This window comes from Squalius cephalus (assembly GCF_949319135.1).
Source record: "Squalius cephalus genome assembly, chromosome: 22".
Lineage (NCBI taxonomy): Eukaryota > Metazoa > Chordata > Actinopteri > Cypriniformes > Leuciscidae > Squalius > Squalius cephalus.
The window spans coordinates 32801212-32826211 of NC_137143.1; the positions used below are offsets into that span (position 1 = coordinate 32801212).

General features: G+C 39.6%; 2 protein-coding genes across 4 annotated transcripts in view; both read left to right on the top strand.

The window, feature by feature from the left end:
- Positions 1-22030, top strand: part of ldb1b (LIM-domain binding 1b) — a 31186-nt gene extending 9156 nt beyond the window's left edge. The window contains exons 1-11 of one of the 2 annotated variants that reach the window (XM_079856880.1): positions 5631-5876; positions 11889-11991; positions 14184-14228; positions 15161-15236; positions 15366-15468; positions 15692-15864; positions 16110-16232; positions 16330-16413; positions 17466-17589; positions 18801-18949; positions 19211-22030. In XM_079856880.1, the coding sequence (XP_079713006.1) occupies positions 11972-11991; positions 14184-14228; positions 15161-15236; positions 15366-15468; positions 15692-15864; positions 16110-16232; positions 16330-16413; positions 17466-17589; positions 18801-18949; positions 19211-19441 (1128 nt within the window). In that variant the 5' untranslated portion in view covers positions 5631-5876; positions 11889-11971 and the 3' untranslated portion in view covers positions 19442-22030. Of the gene's footprint in view, positions 1-5630; positions 5877-11888; positions 11992-14183; positions 14229-15160; positions 15237-15365; positions 15469-15691; positions 15865-16109; positions 16233-16329; positions 16414-17465; positions 17590-18800; positions 18950-19210 lie in introns of those variants that run through there. The other variant, XM_079856879.1, reaches the window with a different exon arrangement.
- Positions 22031-24077: 2047 nt separating this feature from the next.
- The window catches only part of orc2 (origin recognition complex, subunit 2), a 22182-nt gene continuing 21259 nt past the window's right edge, over positions 24078-25000 (top strand). Inside the window, exons 1-2 of one of the 2 annotated variants that reach the window (XM_079857187.1) lie at positions 24078-24324; positions 24798-24944. In XM_079857187.1, coding sequence (XP_079713313.1) covers positions 24246-24324; positions 24798-24944 — 226 coding nt within the window. In that variant the 5' untranslated portion in view covers positions 24078-24245. The remainder of the gene's footprint in view (positions 24325-24797; positions 24945-25000) is intronic. The other variant, XM_079857188.1, reaches the window with a different exon arrangement.

The window sequence follows — 25000 nt, forward strand, 5'->3', positions numbered from 1 at the left end:
GAAGTTGATGTCTCAAAAAATTAGATTTCAGTGAGATGTTGTTCGGCTGCAGTACCAAACGCTTCCACTAGAGGAAACTCGACTCCTGCTCGTTTTTGACCTCGAGGAGCACAAGTGTGACTCTTTTTTTCGGTCCATTTAACCTGTTAGAATCATGTCCATGATTTTTTTTGTGTTCACACAAAACCTTTACCAAGTTTCGTACCATTCCAATGAAGTAAAAAAAAAAAAAAAAAAAACGCAAATTTTTTTGTTACAAAATGACAGAAGAGCACCAGAGGGTTAAAACTCATCTCTGATCACCAAAATGACACATTTAAGCATTTTTTCCTGAAAAAAATGTATTCATGCCTTAAAACATCTTGACTGTAACTCGACACCCTCGCCTCATTTAGTATGCGCGGTTCTATGAATATGCAAATGAGCCCCGCCTCCACTCACTCACTCAGCTCAGAGATCCACTGGTTGACGATCACACGTTGATCTGATTGGTTACAAGGTAGTTTGTGACGTCAGAAACACCAGCGATTTCAAAGCGTGTTTTTGAGACTGTCTTTGGTTCACTGCAGTTTTAAGGAGGAAATACTCAGCAATGCTGTCGACTTATGAACTTACACATGGTGTGTCTTAAAGCAGATTAAAAACTCCACATAGACACATAAACAACATTAAAAGCTGGATTTACTCCACAGGGGGACTTTAAAATAAAAGAATGTAAGTAAACTAATCGATATGAGGTTTTGTTATGTCACACTTCACTAAGATTGAAGATCAAGACCCCTTTATTTATATAGTGCTTTTTACAATACAGATTGTTTCAAAGCAGCTTTACAGTGATAACAGGAAAATAATGCCTCAAGTTCATGTGATAATGAAGCATAGTGCTGTTTTATCACTGCACTGTGAGCAATAGTGTTTATCATGGACACCATCAGACTCTCGCCTCTAGGTGGCGTCTGTTGTGTTCAGTAACCAGATATCCTGACAGCTCTTGACTGACCTGTTTACTTCATCTAAAAACATCACAGTGATCACTGAATATGTCACCGGAGACCCGTCCTGTACGTCTGTAGGCCTCCAGCTTCAGATCCGCCAGATCTCAGTCCAAACGCTGTGATCAGCACTTCAGAGAGCATTGATCTACAGCATAGTGACACAGAAAAGCATCAGCCCCGTGGGAGACCTGTCAATCATCACAAGGCCACGCCCACCTCTTTGTGTCACTGAGGGGGAGGGGCTTGACGGGTCAGAGCTGTGAATTCAAGCTCAGGGTCACTTCTGTTCATTATCTGTGAGTGTGCAGCCGTTGCATCAGTGCATCATGGGTCATGTCTTCCCCGGTTACTGGGAATAAATGCAAAAATTATATTCACTAAATTTGCATTCTTAAAGTCCCCCTGTAGTCCATCACTGTATCCCCTAAAACTCATCTTTGATCTCCACAATGACATATTCAGACGTTTTTTCATGTCATAAAATATCTTGAATGTAACTCGACACCCTCGACTCATTTAGTATGCGCGGGTCTATGAATATGCAAATGAGCCCCGCCTCCACTCACTCCCTCAGCTCAGAGATCCACTGGTTGACGATCACACGTTGATCTGATTGGTTACAAGGTAGTTTGTGACGTCAGAAACACCAGCGATTTCAAAGCGTGTTTTTGAGACTGTCTTTGGTTCACTGCAGTTTTAAGGAGGAAATACTCAGCAATGCTGTCGACTTATGAACTTACACATGGTGTGTCTTAAAGGTACAATATGTAACTTTTTTGCTTTAAAAATAGCAAAAATCACTATATCTGTGTTATATATTTTTTTTAGTTGTGTACTTACATTATCCTGACTGTTTCCAACAACTTTCAAACCAGGAGAAATTTGTAATTTAATTCGAAGACACGTCCCGTTTCTTTATTTCCGTTTTGTCGCCGTCAATGGCGTCATATCCGCGTGTCCCTGGTTTCCGCTCTGCTGCCATGGCAACCAGAGCCCTCTGATAGTAACCAAGGCGACAGACGTGGACAACTGTGTAGTTCGCAATGTCTATCTGCACGCTGTTGTTGTTTCGTTCAAACATTACGGACCATGGCAAGCAGACTTTGGGTAAAAAAGGAGAACTAAAACGAGGATCAACATCAGCGCGGTGTTTGAGATGCCGAGAGCTCTCATAGACCGTATATAAACGAGAGCTCTCCACGTCCGAGACTTCGACCGCTCCTACATGTACTTATTAAACAGGTGAGCACATTTACATAAAACTAATCAATGTTATATAGTTCAACAATGATAAAATGTTAGAATATGATCTGTATGTTATTCTAATGTTGATCTAGCTCACTGCTAGTCTCATACAGACAAACTAACACATCAATATCAACACATTGAAATGCAGTTTAGTGTGATAGTGTAATGTTAGACCAGGTGAAACAGCGCTGCGTTCCCTCACAAGTTTAATTTGTCTAATAAACTGACCTGTGAGTTGTAATTCTGCACGTGTAGTTCGGTAGAGTGAAATGTCCATATTCCTTTTATATCCGCGGGACTGGCGTCGCGTGTGGAGCTGATAGCTGTCTCTTAGCAATCCCGACCGGCTTCATATCACAGTCATGATAAAAGCATCGATGTATTTACTCATCCATAAACATTATTAGATCGGTCGGCTTGACGTTGACGACAAGATCCACAATTCTTAGCAAATGTTGCGTCATCAAACTACGCCTTTGTTATTGTAAAGAGGTTAGCGACCCCTAGTGGAGAAAAATTCCATACTGTCCGTTTAAAGCATATTAAAAACACCACATAGACACATAAACACAGGGGGACTTCAACAAAACTTGTAAGTTTTGAGAAAGTGTTGGAACCCACACCTACCCTAACTAACCCTAACCCTAACTAAACCTAATCTAACTTAACCCTAACTAACCCTAACCCTGAAACAAAACTGGTGTAGAAATAATTTTCAGTCAGAAACTACATTTCAGAATTAATTGCAGAGAAACGGCTTGTAACACTGATTTAAATGTGAAACATACCCCATAATCATTGCTTTGAACTTGTGAAAATCATTGTTTGCAGTGTGTAGCATAATCTTCATGTTGTTCCTGGTGTGAAGGCCAGTGTGTGTTAGTGTGTGTTATCAAGCCCGTGACAGATGTATACCTCTCGACTTCCTGATGACTAGAGAACACACACACGGGTTAGAGATAGTCCTCAACCTTCCCCCATCACTTTAACTACACCCTTCAGCCAAACGCCTGGCCTCAGAGATACCAGAGAGAGAGAGAGAGAGAGAGAGAGAGAGAGAGAGAGAGAGAGAGAGAGAGAGAGAGGGAGAGAGAGCGCGGGAGAGAGAGCGGGAGAGAGAGAGAGAGTGGAGAGAGGGGGGAGAGAGAGAGAGAGAGAGAGAGAGAGAGAGGAGAGGGGGGAGAGAGAGAGAGAGAGAGTGGAGAGAGAGAGAGAGAGAGAGAGAGAGAGGGGAGAGAGAGAGAGAGAGAGAGAGAGAGAGTGGAGAGAGAGAAGGAGAGAGAGGGAGAGAGAGGGGGAGAGAGAGAGGGAGAGGGAGAAGGAGAGAGAGGGAGAGGGAGAGAGAGAGAGCATCGGAACCTGTCAGCATGATGGACGAGCTACAGGCAGTGGGTGAGAGTAGAGCGTCTACTGTATTATTTGCTGTTTTAGGTGTTGATCTAATGCAGGGTTTGTCTCCGAGAGGCTCGTTTCCCAGTGGAACACACATAGACATGTAGAAACACACAGAGCCTATGACTTTTATCTCAGAATTCTGACTTTTTCTCGCAATTCTGTTTATAATTTTGTTTCCGCCACAGAATAAAAATAAATAAATAAAGGTAATTGCAACTTTTTATCTCAGAAATCTGGCTTTTTTCTCATAATTCTGAGTTTATGTCTCGCAATTCTGTTTATAAATAAAAAATAATAAAGGTAATTTAAACTTTTTATCTCACAATTCTCTTATATTTTCTTTCCACCACAGAAAAAAAAAAAGTTAATTGCTACTTTTTATCTCGCAATTCTAACTTGTTTCTCGCAATTTTGTTTATAAATTAAAAATTAAAAACTTAATTGCAACTTTTTATCTTACAATTATGACTTCTCAGAATTGTTAGAAAAAAGGTTGTAATTACCCGTTTTATTTTATTTATTCATTTATTTTCTATACAGAAACAAGCTTCCATGCTGACATGAGTGATGTTGTGAGAGGGCTTTGTGTGTTGTGTTGTGTTGTCATCTCCCAGCATGCTCTAGTCCTGCAGATCGCAGAGCAGTTCTGAGGAAGCCCAGCACATGTTCAGCACAGCTTGAGCTGTAGATAAAACTGAAGCCTGAGCCTGAGTTTGACCCTCACACACACACACACACACACACACACACAGATTAACCCCGTCTAAATGCCACATCCCTTCCCGGGACACGTGTGTTTCCATAGTGACAGCGAGGAGGGTTTGAGCTGATGACGGATCCAAAACTTTTGACTGGTGGTGTATTTTTATGTGGCTGTTTGTATGGTTGTGTTTTGAGCGAGCACATGTAATATGAACACACACACACACACACGTTCTCATCTCTCCACAACAGGACGTGACCCTGGGTTATTGGTCCGTCTATAGTGCCGTCATTGATTAGCCTCCTCTGCGTCCAGCCCTCGGCTCGATCGATCATCTGAACTCCAGCTGTGTGATCGGCGTTTATCGGCCGCTTGTCAGTCCGAGAGCATCAGACTATGAAGTGGACTAATGCAATTGAGATGCTTGCGTGTGTAATTGAATCATTGATTTGTTTTGACAAGCCCAATTATGCTAATCCCCTCAGAATATGCACGTCGTGTTGTTAATAACTCTTTTATATCGTGAGTCGCTGATTGAGTTTGAAAAGGCTGTAAATCTTCAGAAGCTCGAGATGCTTATAAGATGTGCTTGAGCTGATGTGCACTTCTGTAAATCATGATTTACTTCTTTATTGGTCGATGTGTGATGACAGATGATGATGTGAGATGATGTGCTAGCTCACAAACACACACTTTATCCTGCAAATAAAGTGGATTACATCGAACTGAGCCTGAGATTCACATCAGCACATCAGCACATCAGCACTCGCTGCAGAATAAGAGTTATTAGTTATTAGGGGAATATAGATCGATCGGAATATTCCAATGAGAAAGAAACGAATTTAATAATACAAAAAAAATCATATTTGATTTAGTAATAACAAATTATAATCAAAATGTTATGTATAATAAATACAAAAATGATATTGATTTAAAAAAATGAATGTATAAAAATGATAATATATATTAATAAGTGTGTATATATATATATATATATATATATATATATATATATATATATATATATATATATGTGTGTGTATATATATATATGTGTATTTATATGTGTATATGTGTGTGTATATATGTGTATATCTGTACATATATGTGTGTATATATATGTATATGTATATATGTGTGTGTATGTATGTATTTGTTTTGAGAGAGAGAGAGAGTGTGTGTGTGTGTGTGTGTGTGTGTGTGTGTGTGTGTGAGAGAGAGAGAGAGAGTGTGTGAGAGAGAGAGAGAGAGAGAGAGAGAGAGAGAGAGAGAGCGAGCGAGCAAGCATCAGTCGGGCCTGCGCGCGTCTATTGTTCGCTCAGCGCGTGAACACAAAGACTCTTGAGGCGGGTTCATCGAGCACGAGCGCCGCGGGACCTTCAGCTCGAGGCCTCGCGCGAGTTAAACCGGACGATTCTACCTCAATAACCGACGTTTCTCATGGTTTTACACCGATTTTCATGATTTCCCGCGTCTCGGGATTCACATAAAGCCCGTTTGGAGTCGGTCGATCCTCCGTTACGTCAGTGTTTCAGGTAAAGCTGAGGGGGTTTATTTACACCGCTTCTGTGGGACATTTAACTCTTATTTTAACAGACTGAGGGGCTTTATTTTAATTTCATTGTCGACTTTCATTCTGGCATGTTTTACGGTTTTATCAGATCTTGTTTTGGTGTTTTATTTCAATGGTTTTTTGGTTCATGTCGGTGTTTTATTGAGCTGTTAGCATTAGCATGTAGCCTCGGGCCTCATCACTAGGCTTTTATTTATGAATAATCATTCTCATTTAAATCTGTAAATGTCAGTTTTCCCTTATTAAAGTCCGTCAGATTATGATCTCTCACTAAACGTGTTGTAGTGCTGAATGTGTGTGTGCAATAATGTAGTGTAAACACACTGATCTGTGGGTCTCATGACCAGACAATCTGCTGTTTATTCACAATGAAAACCCTCACATTCTGTTTATATCACGAGCAAACACGTTAAACTACATTTTACTTGGCTGACATACGTTTAAACTCTAGTTGTCTTTTAAATAACATTATTTATTTCCTCAAATCGTCAATAAACTCTTTATTGCAGGTTTTATACTCTTGCATGATGTTTAATCTGTCCTGCTGCATTTCAGAAATCCTCTGCATTTGTGAAGAGAGATGTGCTTTACTCCTGTAAGACTGTATTAATGTCTGTGTGCCGATAATGTTGAGATATTCCTGTATCAGCAGCTGTCGACTCTGTAAAGTAGCTCTCAAGTGTTTTCCTGTTAATTCGCAGTAATTTCCATTTACTGGAAGCCATCAGCATCGTCTCGAGGGTCTCTGTGGTGTTGTGGTGAAAACACTCATTAGCAGATCATATGATCATCGTTTCCCACTTTTCACATGCGATGGACCATTAGCCTGTCATGTCAGGCATGAAGAACAACTGTATGTAGTTTGTATGTTGAGATCTGTCCTATAAGCACTTATCGTGTGGCACGTTTAGATGGGAATTAGATTACGGCCGTAGCCTGAAGTAATGTGAGAGACAGAGAGATGATGATGTTTTCAAGAAAGCAATTTACTGCATGGGAAGTTTGTTGTTTGATTTGATTTAGAAAGTCATTAAGCAGCTGTAGACGTATATCTCTTAATGGGACGCTCTTAATATCTAGTGCTCACGTTTATGTACTCGCTTAATGGCTGGATAGGAAAAATGCTGATTTCTGCTTTAATCTGAATATAACTCGTGTGTTTTACTCATCTCTGACCTGTGAAGTGGAAAGGTGTTGTTGCCCGTTTTAGATGGGATTTGTGTTGGACTGGACCAAACTGTGTCCGGTGAATATTTAATGGCTGGAAGACTGTGTTATGAATGTTTAATGAAGGATGCGCTCTGATTTCGGGAGACTTTCTAAGCATGAGAGTGAAGTTTGTGCTGTCCAGTGTTTTACTCTGAATCGTTCAGTTGTCTCTCTCTAGGAAACACACACACACACACACACACACACACATATATATATATATATATATGAGCAAAGAAGTGTTTTAGGTGGATGCTTTTCTCCAGGTCAGTTCTGTTGTTGGGTCAGAAGTGTGTTTGTTTATCCATCAAGAGAACCAGGATTAGATGAAATCATTAGGTATCTTTAATATTATATTATTGATACTCCAAGACACATGGTAAAAGGTTAACAAAAAATGTACTGTTGTTTAAAATGCTAAATTTGGTATTACATTGTGTGTGTAAATGAATAGTCTTGGACTTGCTGCTGAAACCCAAAGCACAGGACAATAGAGACGCCAGAATAACAATATTCATGATTATGAAGAGTTATTTTAGATGAATATGCTTGAACTCTCTCACGGACTAGATTTATTAAAAATAAAGTAGACATTTGGCATTATCAGGACACACAAATATTCCCCCATTGCATTATTATACATTATATACAGTAGTTTAATGTAGTACTGACACTTAAACTCTGAAAACTTGAATTTCTGGTGAACTAGCCATGATACATTGTTGCATTTCTGTATTGCGATACATTGTGACGCCCCTAGAAGTGACGCTGCCTTTCAGATTGCAGATGCACGAGGCGAAACTGTCCGACATCAGATCGCAGACGTTTGATTGGCTGTTCACATCGAGCTCGAGAGCGGGCGGTTATTAGCTTCACTCTTCAGGAGTATACAGTGTTTGTTGGTTTCTTTTAGTCAGATTTGCTCCAGCATGCTTTGTGTTTCTCCTCAAGCCCAGGCTTCATTCTCTGGCCATGTTTCAGTGCCACTTTGGTTAAAAGCAACTACTAGGTAACCTAAATAATGTTAAAGTTTGATTTAACATCCAGAAATAGACAATGTTGTGTGGTTATAATTTATGGTTGTTGTTTAATGACAATAAAAACATGGGTATCTGGATAGGAAAAGCTGCCTTTTTATTTTTAGTCAAATCATAATTATTTTAGTGCTTTTCTTAATACACATTTCAAAGCAGCTTTACAGATAGTCTTATTGTCAGGTCAATAATGCTTTAATGTTTTAACTAAGCAAATTTTAGGGCTGGGTGATATAGAACGATGGTATAAATGATGTATTTAGCATATATATATATATATACATACACATGTAGTTGTATGTCGTGTTTTTTAACGTTACTCTGAAATGAGCAAATGTTGTTTTTCATCTTCATTCTTGTGTTGTTTGTAGAAATCAATTAGAGAGCGTCTTCCTGTTCGTGCGACCCTCCATTTTACGATGCGCCGTGACGTTGACAGCTCTCTGATTTATTTGCGAGACACGTCGAGCCGTCATTATGAGGCGGAGCTGTTTCCGCGACAACAGGGGTCGTGACCTCATTGTGGCTGAATGCATCGTGTCATAGATGTGTTTAATTGGCGGGATGGAGAGGGTTAGGGGTGTGGCTGACCTCCGACCCCTGCACTGGGTTTATGGAGGGTCTTTACTGCTCGAGTGTGAGACCGTCACTGTACTAACACACACACACACGTTTGGTTTTCTAGCTTGATGGGGATTCTCCATAGACGTAATGGTTTTTATACTGTACAAACTGTATATTCTCTCTCCTTACACTAACCCTACCCATCACACACACACACACACACACACACACACACACACACACTAACCCTACCCATCACACACACACACACACACACACACACTAGCCCTACCCATCACTCTCAAGCATATGCTAACCCTACCCATCTCTCTCTCTCTCTCTCACACACACATTAACCCTAAACCTACCCATCACACACACACACACACACACACACACACACACACACACACACACACAGACACTAACCCTACCCATCACACACACACACACACACACACAGACACACACAGACACTCACAGACACTAACCCTACCCATCACACACACACTAACCCTACCCACACACACACACTAACCCTACCCATCACACACACACTAACCCTACCCATCACACACACACTAACCCTACCCACACACACACACTAACCCTACCCATCACACACACACTAACCCTACCCATCACACACACACTAACCCTACCCATCACACACACACTAACCCTACCCCCACACACACACTAACCCTACCCATCACACACACACTAACCCTACCCACACACACTAACCCTACCCACACACACACACTAACCCTACCCATCACACACACACTAACCCTACCCATCACACACACACTAACCCTACCCATCACACACACAGACACACACAGACACTAACCCTACCCATCACACACACACTAAGCCTACCCATCACACACACACACACACACACACACACACACACACACACACACACACTAACCCTACCCATCACACACACACTAACCCTACCCATCACACACACACTAACCCTACCCATCACACATACACTAACCCTACCCATCACACACACACACTAACCCTACCCATCACACGCACACACACTAACCCTACCCATCACACACACACTAACCCTACCCATCACACACACAGACACACACAGACACTAACCCTACCCATCACACACACACTAAGCCTACCCATCACACACACACACACACACACACACACACACACTAACCCTACCCATCACACACACACTAACCCTACCCATCACACACACACTAACCCTACCCATCACACATACACTAACCCTACCCATCACACACACACACTAACCCTACCCATCACACGCACACACACTAACCCTACCCATCACACGCACACACACTAACCCTACCCATCACACGCACACACACTAACTAGGGCTGCAACAAACGATTATTTTGATAATCGATTAATCTAACGATTATTAGAACGATTAATCGACTAATCATCGATTATTTCGCAGACTAATCAGTAAGATTGGAACGATTATTCAGCTTTTTCAATTAGTTAAAACACTGAGTTATAAATATTCTAACTATAATATAAAAAAAAGAAAATCACTTCAGCTTTTGAAATGTTTTTTTTAATGATCTTTGAGTCAACTAAACAGGTCATTCTCTTTAAGTTTTCAGATTTCTGTCCAACTCAAATCACACACAAATGCTCTAAGCATTGGTTAAATATTCTGTTCTCTTTCAATAGAAAAAAATAAACAAAAAAATAATCAGCTGCATTACAGACAAACTTAAACTGCAAACAGTTAAGAATAAAAAAAAATAAAAAAAAATTGACATGACAATTGAGCTGACAGAGACATTCTCATTCACCTTTTAATTTACAGTATAAAAAATTAACTGACATGATATTCTTCATAACATCTCCTTTTGTAAGTCTTCATGAATATGGAACAAAATACAAGCAAGTGATAAGACCTAATAATAAAAACAGCCCTGACTACTAAGCTCGATCAAGCTTTATTCTATGCAAAAATAAATCATCACATTACTGTAAATATATTATTATTGTTAATATTATTGCTATTATTAGTAGTATTGCATTCTCTAATAAAGAGATTTACTGCTAGTTATTTAGCTCCAGCTGGAGAACATTCACCTCTCACCGGCTCGTCTTGTGCCGGGGTGTTTCCTCTTTAAGTGCTTTAACATGCATGTTGTGCTCCTGTGAAAAGCAAGTTCCGCCTTGCATGTATTGCACACGACAGCATTCTTGGTTTGAAGTTTTGTGAAACTTTCACACACCTTGCTAGTTCGGATTCGTTTGCACTAATTTGCGCTGTGTTTTCTTCTACCGCAATAGCATATGTAACGGCTGCATTACACTCTAGCGCTACAGCGTCGTAGCGGTCAAATCGCGATATTGCAGGCCCTTACATTAGGTCACGTGAGATCAAACGACTACTCGACAACAAAGATATTTGTCGACAATTTTTTATTGTCGACGTTGTCGACAATGTCGACTAATCGTTTCAGCCCTAACACTAACCCTACCCATCACACACACACACACTAACCCTACCCATCACACACACACTAACCCTACCCATCACACAAAACTGCATTTTTACACTTTCAAAAAAAAATATTCTGTATGATTTATAGGCTTTTTTCCTCAGTTTAGGCCCACAGTGACACGAGTCCCCATGAGTGTGTGCGCAATGCATTCAGGTTTAAGTCCCCACCGGGATAGAAAAACATGTACACACACACACACACACACACACACTCTCTCTCTCTATATACATTCACTCTTTTCTCAAAAGTCAGATCAACATCTCTGGGTTTTAGCGCCACTGGATCACTGACCAATCAGCACTTCCGGTCAAAAGTTTGGAATAATTAGTTTTTTTTTATGTTTTTGAAACAAGTCTCTTCTGCTCACCAAGGCAGTGCACAGTAAAATACAGTGAAATATTATTCCAGTGTAAATCAGCTGTTCTTTATGTGAATATACAGTAAAGTGTAATTTATTCCTGTGATCAAAGCTGAATTTTCAGCATCATTACTCCAGTCTTCAGTGTCACATGATCCTTCACAAATCATTCAAACATGATGATGAATGTGATGTCATTAAACTCTCTTGATGTTTGACTAATGTGTTGAATCATTTCTCTCTCTCTCTCTCTCTCTCTCTCTCTCTCTCAGGCTGTTCCTCCAAGTCGTTCAAGCTGTACTCTCCAAAGGAGCCCCCCAACGGAAGTGCTTTCCCCCCCTTCCACCCCGGCACCATGCTGGACCGAGACGTGGGGTGAGCTGAGATAATCCCTGTATAAGTCACTGTAATATTCTCACACTGGGCAGTCATTTGGGCCACTTGTTGAGGTCCAAAGTAAAGGCAGTATCACCTGCATCATCAGAGTGCTTTGCTACAAGCTCAGAGTAAATGGTAAAGGGGTGTAAATAAGGGATCATGTTCATCCAGCCGGTTGTTATCTCAGAATAAACCCGACAGGGTGATCAGGATCAGGTCTTCCATCAGCCCGAAGGGGTTTATTCTGAGATAACACACACACACACACACACCTGAAGGGGTTTATTCTGAGATAACACACACACACACACACACACACACACACCTGAAGGGGTTTATTCTGAGATAACAACCGGCTGGATGAACATGATCCCGCTTATTACACGGATACTTTCCTGTAGCTCAAACAGAAGAGCATTGGCGCTTGCAACGCCACGGTCATGGGTTCGATTCCCAGGGAAAGCAAGAACTGATAAGAATGTAAATGTGTGCCTTGAAATGCAATGTAAGTCACTTTTGATAAAAGCATCTGCCAAATACATAAATCTAAATGGATACTTGCAACATAAGTAAATAATTAGACAGGAAATATTGCTCCGAGTCAAAATATTTTATTACGCAAAGCTTCCGCGGAGAGAGCAGTTGCTAGCGCGGCAAGTTCAAACTCGACGGACATTTAAGAGATACGGTATACAGTCGTACCACTCATCATTTACAGAGTACACTTTATCTGCCATCGAATTCAGTGTAATATTGCTAATGCTGCTTGTTCACTCCAACTATATGCAGATAAAAATAAAATGTCTTGACTATTTTAAACTTGCTGTTTTTCTAAGACGTTCTGAATCCTCATTGAATGTGTGTTTAATCAAGTAAAGATTCTCAGATTGAGTCATGCTTTTCTGAATGGACACACAGATACTAATTTCATTTGTGTGGGTCTTAAAAAGGTCAGAAAGGAATTACATTTTATTTTAGAAACCCTGTCAGTCAAGGGATATTATAAGTATATTTTTGAGCACTAAAAATGTACATTTATGCATTTGGCAGACGCTTTTTTCCAAAGCGACTTACATTGCATTTCAAGGTACACATTTTCTACATTCTTATCAGTTCTTGCTTTTCCCTGGGAATCGAACCCATGACCTTGGCGTTGCAAGCGCCACCGCTCTTCTGTTTGAGCTCCAGAAAAAACGACCCTAAAAGAATAATTGTGCGGTTCAGTGTGTGTTTGGATGCTGAGCTGTGAGTTCCTGTGGACAGAAGATCTGCATCAGCGAACATGAAGTGCTCACCCCTCTCTGTGGTGGACACGACCTGTCACTCAGGCTCCAGGATTAGACCGTATTCAAGGAAGAGGGTGTGGTTTCCAGTGCGCCAGGGCTGTCAGATCTACTGTGGCATGCTGATAACATGCAGAAAACGACTGTCTTCCTGTCCGTGTGTTTTTTTTTTTTTTTTATTAACATTTTGCAAGTAACAACATTTAAGATTCATTCCATTAGCATTAATCCTACTGACATTTGAAATTAACAATGAATAGAACAATTGACGTTGTACGAGGGACATCGAGTATTGACATTTAAACAGATAATACATACAATTATTAAATAATCAAGGAGGTAAAAAGAAAGGCAAAGGAATAAATTTGCATTACTTTTGTTTTGACTCAAGTAGGCGGATAGAAAGATCTCATTTAAACATGGTATCTCTGTTCACAGGTGACCTTTATAATCTTATTTAATATATGGGATGTTTTAATTGCTTTAGTTTCTTTTAAATTTACATAGGGATTTAATTCTGAGCAAAAGAGAATTAATTTTGGTTTCAAAGCTGTAAATTTAGATTTGTGGATATGACCCTTTCCAAGCATGCACATGATTTTGACTGCGTTATCTAAAAGAACAAGAACAAGTGTTTAGAAAGCAAAAATAAGACCATTTCTTCTGTAATATCTTAACGAATGTAAAAACACCCTGAAATCTCTGTCCAAAATGATACTGTGAAATGACATCTAAAAAACAAATGAAGCACAGATTAATTTTTCCTCCTGTCTGTAATGACGCCTACGAACTGCACTTCAGTGTCTGATTGTGTGTTACAGTCTGTTTTATGGCAATTTATAACGTATGTTATGAGGTTTGACATTATCTTTCATGGTCGTCTTGTTTTCTGTCTTGTTTCTGCAGCCCGACGCCCATGTACCCCCCCACATACCTGGAGCCGGGCATCGGGTGAGGCCTTTACACCTGGAAACCCTGACATATGAAATAATAGTCCGAAAAATCAGTTATTAAACCGTTAATTTAACCTTTAGCCAAAATATATTTAAAAACATTTGCATGTGTTTTTTGCATGTGTTTTGTATCATATTTGATGCATCAGACTCATATAGTCTGATATAGTGGGAATATGGAGGAAAAAACACCGTAATTTTGTTCAGAGACTCAAACTGAGCAAAAATATGCTGTTTTCTGCAGATGCTGATATTAATATGCACTTAAAGAGATGAAATTCTGATGCTTGTAATGTAAATCGAGATCTTTATAGCAGATACTTACATAAAATGCATATAAATATCAATATCTGCCAATAATATGTCTTAGTTAGATGATATTTAAATGCGTCGTTTTATGATCAAAGCTGTAGTTTTAAAACATAATGCAATACAACTATGATTGAGAGATGAACAAATAACCCTTCCTCAAAAGCCTGATCATATTTGATACTCATGATTTTTATAATAAATGATTATAATCAAGTAAACCTGCTTCAGTCCAGCTGAAATATTACTAACAATATCAGAGTTATTCTTGGTTTACTTGATAAAATCAGTGCAGATTGACAGCAGAAAGACTCGTGAAGCTCGAGCTGAAGGAGGACGTTTGTACAGTTATACTGAAAGACTTTTACTTGATAAAAGAGTCTAAACTCTCGATCAGACACAGAAGCACTGGAGGAGAGTGTGTGCGACAGGTTTATTGATCAGGTTTGATCATTTACAGGCCTTATAATACAGTAGAATTAATTACAGGATTAATACACTTGGATTAAAACATACAGATGCTGTATTAGGATATTCATTATTAAAAGCACTACGATGATTGTGTTAAAGCATATAAAGTGCATGAAGTGACTGAGTATTAACACACACTCTCTGTCTCAGGAGACACACACCTTATGGGAATCAGACAGACTACAGGATATTTGAACTCAACAAACGGCTTCAGAACTGGACGGAGGTGAGTTTGATGTTCTGTGTGTTTCATGCTTCACTATCAGCAACATTTTAAACATTTAAGATGCTTTTTATATGCGTGACATGAACCCTATAACATCAGCTGAGTGAACGACTTCTCTTCCTCTCTCAGGAGTGTGATAATCTGTGGTGGGACGCGTTCACTACCGAATTCTTTGAGGATGACGCTATGCTCACCATCACGTTTTGTCTGGAGGACGGTCCTAAACGATACAGTGAGTATCACATATCAGACAATAAGATATGAATTTACTGCTGATAACCTGCGATCGAGTTGCTCGAGACAAACATTACCTGCTGTAAATGAGTTATTCATAGAACATTTTTAATAAGTGCACATTAATGTTGCGCTGCTCATCATTCAGTTAAAGGTTTTCCTGACACTTGAGAATTGAATTGATTTGTTTTTCTGACGGGTGCATTATCCTCTCTCTTCAGCGATTGGTCGGACGCTGATTCCTCGTTACTTCAGGAGTGTGTTTGAGGGCGGCGCCAACGAGCTCTACTACGTCCTGAAACACCCGAAAGAGTCTTTTCACAACAACTTCGTGTCTCTGGACTGTGATCAGTGTACTATGGTCACGCAGAACGGCAAACCCATGTTCACGCAGGTGTGTGTGTTGTTTAATGCAACGTTTTTGGTATGTATATATGTGTGTGTGTTCAATGTTCAGTTTATTTATAAAGCACATATTAATACAACAACAGTTGACCGCAGACAAAGCAGAATAATCATACAATCACATTCAACTTCTATATCATTACAACACAGTCAGAGATAAAACCAGAGAATCAATGCACATGTACATGTAAACCATTCCACAGTGTGTGTGTGTAACTCTGCTGGTCTTCTCAGGTGTGTGTGGAGGGCCGTCTCTACCTGGAGTTCATGTTTGATGACATGATGAGAATAAAGACGTGGCATTTCAGCATCCGGCAACACAGAGAGCTCATTCCCCGCAGCATCTTGGCCATGCATGTCAGTTCCTCCTCCTGGATCTCGCTCTAGAATTACGTGTTTATTGTGGATCTGATGTTTCAAGCCTGATGATCGTGTGCTTTTGTTTCCGTCTCAGGCACAAGACCCGCAGATGTTGGATCAGCTGTCCAAAAACATCACCAGATGCGGCCTGTCAAACTCCACCCTCAACTACCTCAGAGTACGAGCACAACACTGGCTTCCTATACATTAATCTGGATACATTTCAAAACAGCATTTACAGTAGTCAACATTTGAAGTGGATCAAAAAATGTCACCAATATGCTGAAAAACCTGTTGTCCCAGTTTACATGCAAGCCAGTAACCCGACAATGCAAGTAAACTGTGTTTACAAGACTTTATTAAAGTCCCCCTGTAGTCAATAATTGCATCTCTTAAAACTCGTCTTTGATCACCAAAATTAGATTTTTCTTTTAAAAAAATTTCGTCATGCCTTAAAATATCTTGAATGTAACTCGACACCCTCGCCTCATTTAGTATGCGCGGGTCTATGAATATGCAAATGAGCCCCGCCTCCACTCACTCACTCAGCTCAGAGATCCACCGGTTGACGATCACACGTTGATCTGATTGGTTACAAGGTAGTTTGTGACGTCAGAAACACCAGCGATTTCAAAGCGTGTTTTTGAGACTGTCTTTGGTTCACTGCAGTTTTAAGGAGGAAATACTCAGCAATGCTGTCGACTTATGAACTTACACATGGTGTGTCTTAAAGCAGATTAAAAACACCACATAAACAACATTAAACGCTGGATTCTAACCACAGGGGGACTTTAATAAATCAGGTTATTTCCTGGTGGTGACGTTAAAATCATTCATGTATCTGACTCCCAGTATTCAATTTATGTCGGTTGTGATTTTAAATCAAGCAACAAGCGTAGGTTAATGTGTTTGCATCTAGATGCTTAATCCGTTTATGACATTAATAAAGAAAAACAGGTTAACGCGTTTATGACATTACTCTAATAGACGGGTTAAAAACAGGTTAACGTGTTTGTGTGTTATCTGCTTAAGCATAATTGGGTTAAGAATGTGCATGTAAACACACTCGCTGTGACACTGAACAGCACATAGCAGGCTCATACCAGTATAAACACATCTATGTATCCTCTTGGGATAGCATCTTCAGAAAGCTCCATTTTCGCAGTGAAGTATGTATCCTCTTTCATTCAGCAGAAGAGTAACTTCTCTTGTTGTGTGTGTGTCTCTCAGTTGTGTGTAATCCTGGAGCCCATGCAGGAGCTGATGTCCAGGCACAAGACGTACAGTCTGAGTCCCCGAGACTGTCTGAAGACGTGTCTGTTCCAGAAGTGGCAGAGGATGGTGGCGCCACCAGGTGAGGAACCGTTCAGTCTGTTCTCAGACGTCCCGCCAGTGTTTCAGTAACGCGCGTGTGTCCCGTCCCGCCGGTGTGTGTGTCCCGTCCCGCCGGTGTGTCGACTTTAGGAGATCGGGTAAATCGAAAAAAAGGAGCAAAAAATGACCATCCAGATCACGGATCATGTGCTTGAGTGATCGTGTTGAGATATTAGGAGATAAAGCCGCGAGCTCAAAATAAATAAATAAATGTTATAAATAAATGTTAGAAAACGCAGAATCTGCCGTTTGTTTAGTACTTGTTTAGCCTGGGAAAACCCAGACAACTTCCGGCAGATTTAGATTTGCTCTGCAAGTAGTCTGGCAAAGAGCCCATTCAAGCCCATTTCTAATCCGTCCAAATCGCGGCACCAATCAGAAACTTTGGGGCGGGCTTTACACATGAAGATCGCTCTGATTGGCTTTAGGTCTATCCAATTGCGCCCAGAGGCATTTGAGCGACGTCCGTTCAACTTTTAAATGCACGTAAAAGGCAGTTTACGCGACAGATCCGTCCGATAAAGATGACGAAGTAGTATGTCCCAAAGCTTGCCTACTTTTTTGTTACACATTCAAAAGTAAATACATTTTCTTCACAAAAAGACTACATACTTTTATGGCATAGTGTAACTTAGGACGCAGCATATGTCTTTACACGATGACGATCGCTCTGATGGGTTTTAGGAGTTTTAGGTCTATCCAATTGCGCCCAGAGGCATTTGAGCGACGTCCGTTGGTGACGCCCTTTTGGAAATGAGTTATTAATGAAGCTTTGCCAGACCATAACTCAGTTACTACTGAGAATGGTCTGGTTCTAACCAGGCTAGTACTTGTTTGCAGCAGTTTCAGTATTCACTTCACTCCCAGATTGGAAAATACGGAAGTCCTTATAAACACGGAAAAATCACAGAAGAATGCGTCGTGTTTCTGTTCAGAGTAGAGTAGAGTAGAGTAGAGTAGAGTAGAGTAGAGTAGAGTAGAGTAGAGTAGAGTAGAGTAGAGTAGAGTAGAGTAGAGTAGAGTAGAGTAGAGTAGAGTAGAGTAGAGTAGAGTTAGAGTAGAGTAGAGTAGAGTGTATGATGCCCAGCTTTTCTCTCTAACCATTTATAAAAGTCCACAAGTGTATGAAGCCTGCTGTTTAAAGTGGTGTAGTGTATTCCAGCCTCACCGTGTGTGTGTCCCGTCCCTCAGCTGAACCTGCCAGACAGGCGCCCAGTAAGAGACGGAAGCGCAAGATGTCGGGCGGCAGCACCATGAGCGCAGGCGGAGGAACAAACAACAACAGCAACAGCAAGAAGAAGAGCCCAGCAAACAGCTTCCCACTGTCCAGTCAGGTGCCGGTGAGTGACCAATCACAGTCTTCTGACATCATCAACACATGCAACAAGCTTCACTGCATCACGGCCGTTTTCTGCCCAAAACATATATGAAGTTTATAAATGTGATTTATATATACACTGCCGTTCAAAAGTTTTATATATATATATATATATATATATATATATATATTAGTATTTTTTGTGTGTGTGTGCGCCAAAAACGGTCGTCCTTTAGTTCCCCCCCGAGTGCTAACTCCTCTGTTCCTCTGTTGCTCTGCTCAGGATGTGATGGTTGTTGGCGAGCCGACGCTGATGGGCGGCGAGTTCGGGGACGAGGACGAGCGTTTGATCACGCGGCTCGAGAACACGCAGTTTGACGCCGCTAACGGCATCGACGACGAGGACAGCTTTAACAACTCGCCCGCGCTGGGCGCTAACAGCCCCTGGAACAACAAGCCTCCGTCCAGCCAGGAGGGCAAGAACGACAACCCCACCTCACAGGCGTCTCAGTGAGACCCGCGAGGGGGCGGGGCCAACCCGGCGTCCAATGGGAAGAAAGAGGCGTGGTCGAAGATCGACTCATTCATCTACCTGCAGAACGACTCTTCCTGTCAGCAGAGGAAATGCACCGGAAGGATCAGAGATGACATCAGAAACACACAGGACCGTTTTATGCCGAGCGCTCGTGGTTTTGTTGGTGTTTTACGGGGACGAAACTCCTCTGAGGAGCCTGTAGATAGTCCACATGATTAAGTTAAGACGGAGCGGAGAGATCTGACCACGTAAACCGCCAACAAGACCACCCAAACATCCAGCTCCTGTTTCACCCCAGAACCACTGCATTTTGCATGTCGAAAATACGCATATTTTTAATATTAATCATGTTTAAAGGGTAGTTCCCTGCCATGATTTTGGATTATAACACTGGATTGCAGTGAGAGAAACTCATTTTAAATCAGCATAAATCAAAACACTAGCGTGATGTGTAGATACAGCAACACTTTACTTAAAGCATTCATGTATAGTGCATTATGAAAGTGTTTTAATGCATTAATTATGCCTTGTATTGCAACATTATTATTATTATTATATATATTTATCGTCACACCTTCAGAACCAGGATTCTGAAAATATTATAATGCATTATAACAATTATTGTTTTGTTTTTACTTAAAGCTTTCATATATAGTGCATTATAAATGTATTTTTAATGCATTCATTATGCCTTGTATTGCAACTTGTAAGTTATAATGCTCATCTATTCATCACTACACCTTCAGAAAGTGTAATGCATTAAAACACAACCAGGATTCTGAAATATTATAATGCATTATAACATTTTTAGTTTATTTTACTGAAAGCCTTGATATATAGTGCATTATAAACGTATTTTAATGCATTAATTATGCCTTGTATTGCGAGTAATAATGTTATATATATTATTCGCTACATCTTCAGAAATTATAATGCATTAAATCACAACCAGGATTCTGAAATATTATAATGCATTATAACAATTAAATTTTTTTTATGTAAAGCTTTGATATATAGTGCATAAAGTATTTTTAATGCATTAATTATGCTTTGTATTGCAACTTATTATGGTAATTGTAGCCAGCTCTAATGCTCATTGAGTCATCGCTACACCGTCAGAAATTATAATGCATTAAAACACAACCAGGATTCTGAAAATATTATAATGCATTATAACAATTTTAGTTTTTTTTTATTTAAAGCATTCATATATAGTGCATTATGAAAGTGTTTTAATGCATTAATTATGACTTGTATTGCAACTTATTATTATATATATATTTATCGTCACACCTTCAGAACCAGGATTCTGAAAATATTATAATGCATTATAACAATTTTATTTTTTTTTAATGTAAAGCTTTGATATATAGTGCATAATGAAAGTATTTTTAATGCATTAATTATGCTTTGTATTGCAACTTATAATGGTAATTGTAGCCAGCTCTAATGCTCATTGATTCATCGCTACACCGTCAGAAATTATAGTGCATTAAAACACAACCAGGATTCTGAAAATATTATAATGCATTAAGTAAAGTGTTATCATAACTAGTTTTTTATTTAATTTAATCCTTTTCTGTTGCTTTGCATTAGTTTTTGCAGGAGAAAATGTTTAATTGCAAAAAAAAAAAACAAGAAATCCTCATTGTTTAGACGTTTTCTTTCAGCAAAATGCATTTCTTATTTCTACTTCTGTGTTGACTTGGGAGTGAAACGTGAGCTGGCCGTGTTCTGCTCTCTGATTGGTGGAGGAACAGAGTTCACGTGAAGAGCGTTTCAACTCAGACACGTTTTGGAGAATTTTATCCGTGTTTTATACCAGCCTCTATTTCCCCAGAATGTTTTTATTTGCCTTTTCTTTTTCTTTTCTTGTTCTTTTCGCCGATGTTGAAAGCTGCAAACCAAGGAGTAACAGAACCGTCGAGGTCCTTAAAGATTTCAGCCCTCAGATTCTATTGGTTTGTGTTATTTTTTGAAGAGAGTGGTTTAGCGTGGGCTTTCGGTTGAGTTTTGTGTACTTGTGCTTGTATATTTAAGGTAGTAGCAGAGTTCTGTATAACTGTATTGAGATGTATTCCTCCTTAGAGTTACATAAAGCCATTCTGATCTAATGTGTAAAAGAGAAACACACATGAACCTCGTCTTTCCCCTTCTTTGATTTGTGTGAAGCTGATTCAGTGAAATCAAGGGCACAATCTGTGTTTGTTTCAGATCCGGACGCTTTAAACATGTTTTCTGTGTTTCGTTCTCACACACACACACACACACACACACACACATGGACTGTTGGACTGGACTCCATTAACATGTTGCTGGTTGTTTTGTTTTTCCTCACACACCCAATAATGCTGAAGCCTTTGAACTCAATTTTTGTACTATTTTTGATTTCTCTCTCTCTCTGACCAGCGGAATCAGTTTAAGTGAATTAAAGGTCTGCACTTGCAATTGAAACAAACCCTTGAACCTTGTAGATGCCCCTGTTTGATATAATAACCTCGTTTTCTTAATTTCTGCCCTTGATTAAATTAATGTATGGAACCAATAAAATATGAATTTTCACTTTAAGGATGTGTTTCTGTGTGATAAAAATGCAGTTTAAATCGATGCGTCTCATTGAAATGTTTAGAGGGTCAAAACTTTAAAACAGTAACTCTTACATTTAAGCTTCATCCACTTCAAATTGATCACTGGCAAAGACTAGCAACTAGTTTAGGACATGCTAATTCATGCTAGCTACATGTTAATACATGCTAAGAACATGTTAAACCATTTTAACAACATGCTAATTCATGTTTGCAACATGTTAATGTTAGCAACATTCTGATTTGTTTTAGCAACATGCTAATTCATGTTCTCAGCATGTTAATGTTAACAACATGCTAATTCATGTTAGCAACATGCTAATTCATGTTAGCAACATGCTAATTCATGTTCTCAGCATGTTAATGTTAACAACATTCTAATTCATGCTAGCAACATGTTAAATTGTTAACAACATGCTAAAACGTTAGTATCATAATTCCTGCTAAAGAAGTGTTTGATCATGTAAGAAATGTGATGAAACATGCAAGCAACGTGTTCATTCATGTTCGCAAAATGCAAGAATGTTAATTCATGCTAGCAATGTGTTAATTCTTGCTAGCAACACGTCAAAACATGTTAGCAAAGCAATGTAATGTTAGCAACATGTTAAAACATGCTCATGTTAACAATGTGTGAAAACATGATAGCAACATGATAATGTTAGCAAAATATTAAAGCATGCTATCAACATGCTAATGCAGGCTAGCAATGTGTTAAAACATAATTAATGCTAACATTGTGTGAAAACATACTAGCAACATGGTAGCCTAATTAATGTTAGCAACATATTAAAACATGCTACCAACAGGCTAATTCATGCTAGCAACCTGGTAAAACATGCTAGCAAAGTCTTTCTCTTTCCACCGCTAAATTTAAAGCTTATACAACTTTCAAACTTCCATACGGCTTCGTCAGGCCAATATCAAAGTTTAAAACGAACTTTACTCTAGTTTTCAGGTTTTATTACGGCTCTATTTGTCATCAGTGTCACAGATTTGTGTTTGTAGAGCGGCACAGATAATTTGACAAAGAAGCTCCAGGCAAAGTTTGAGCATCTGCTGTGAAACTGGATCAAATGCAGCACTGAGCTGCTGTTTACAGAGACTTTACCCATGATTCAGCTGTCAGTTCAAAGCCCACATGAAGCTTAAAGCTGTTTTGTTCTTGAAATGAACAAATGCTCTCATGCAATCGCTCCCCAGTATTGTTTACTAATCAAATCTGACTTTTAAAAATCACGATGGCATGAGTTTACTTTATTAGGCCTAGTGTGGTTTTATACAATATTGGACTGTTGCTTTTGTGTATTGCGTTGAATTTGGTTTTGATTACAGAACCTGTATGCCCTGGCTTTTATATTTCATATTCGCAGTTTTGCAATAACAGTTTCTTCATAATAATCTGATTCATATGTGAAAGGGTGAATTTAATCTTTCACTTCAGTCCAGTGACATTTAAAATCGCCTCGGCTGGATTGAAACCGGTCAGAACAATGACATTTGAATGTCAAATGACATTTCTGTATAAGAGTGAATGAATACCGTATAATACAGTGGATCTTGAAGCAGAAGAGGTCATACTGTCAGAGCTGATACTAGAGATTCGACGCAAAACACATTTTTATTAGTCAGTTTATGCTTTAAAGCACTTGGATTACGATTAATTTGGATTTCATTATGAGTGATTGATTATTATCAACTGCTTTTTTAAAATAAAAACAACCATAGAATGATCAGCAAACAGGGACTATCACGTGATCGCTGTTACTTTTCTCAGCGTTGCTTTGAATGAACCAATCACATTCATCTCCGTTGACTCGATACTGTTTTGTTTTTTTTGGAATTAATTTTAGGAGATCAACCGTTGGCCATTTTAATCCCAGATCCCAATTAAGGAAGAAGTTAAACTTTCCGTTGTTTCCAATTAGAAAAAAAAAACACCCTAAGATTTTAATGCGAGTTTAATCGAGCCTGGAATATTTACAATGAAGCCTCATTCTAATTGGCCGGAGCTGCTCACGTGACCCGCCTCCTGTCACACGTGGGTTCCTGTGGCGCCGAATCGACAGCAGTACCACAGATTTTCAACAGGTCTATTTGTGCAAGATGAAGCGTTATTATCAAAACAAATGTTAATAATCATCTATGTGTGACAGATATTACAGTTTGAGTTCGGGGTTTCGTGTCTGAGCGGCAGGATGACCCAGAAACAGCCGTTAGAGGTTCGGTTCGTGGCTGATGAAGATGTTTTGGATCATATTGTAGAGAAACAGCAAGGTAAAAGTGTTTCTCTTACATTTTACATAAATAACTTCATGAGATCGAGTTCTGTTTGTTTTACCTAAACTCTATACACACTCCATCAGCTTTTTGCTTTTACTTTTAAAACTATAAATTACCTCAAACAATATTTTTAATACCATATTTAAATAGTACTGTGGTATATCAGATTGTAATACCATGGTATGTTCAACACACGCACACACACACACACACACACAGACAATCACTCACACACACAAACAAACAGACCCTCACACTCAGACACACACAGACACTCTTACACACACACACACACACACAAACAAACAAACAGACCCTCACACCCACTCAGACACACACAGACACTCTTACACACACACTCACACACTCAGATAGACACACAGACACTTTCACTCACACACTCAGACAGACACACATGTATATATTTTGTTAGCGTCTGTATTATGAATATGATTATGTCTCTGCAGATGTAAAAGCAGCGGATGGATCCGTTCAGAAACTTGTGACCCTGAAAACCCCCCAGAAATCCAGAAGATCTGCTGATGAAGAGGAGGATGAAGAAGAGGTGTTTAATGAGCAGAACTATGTGGAGGTTCTGTACGCCGGATCACAAGGTGAACACTCACACTCATCACTAACAGCTCAAGCACCGTCAGTTGCTCATTCACAG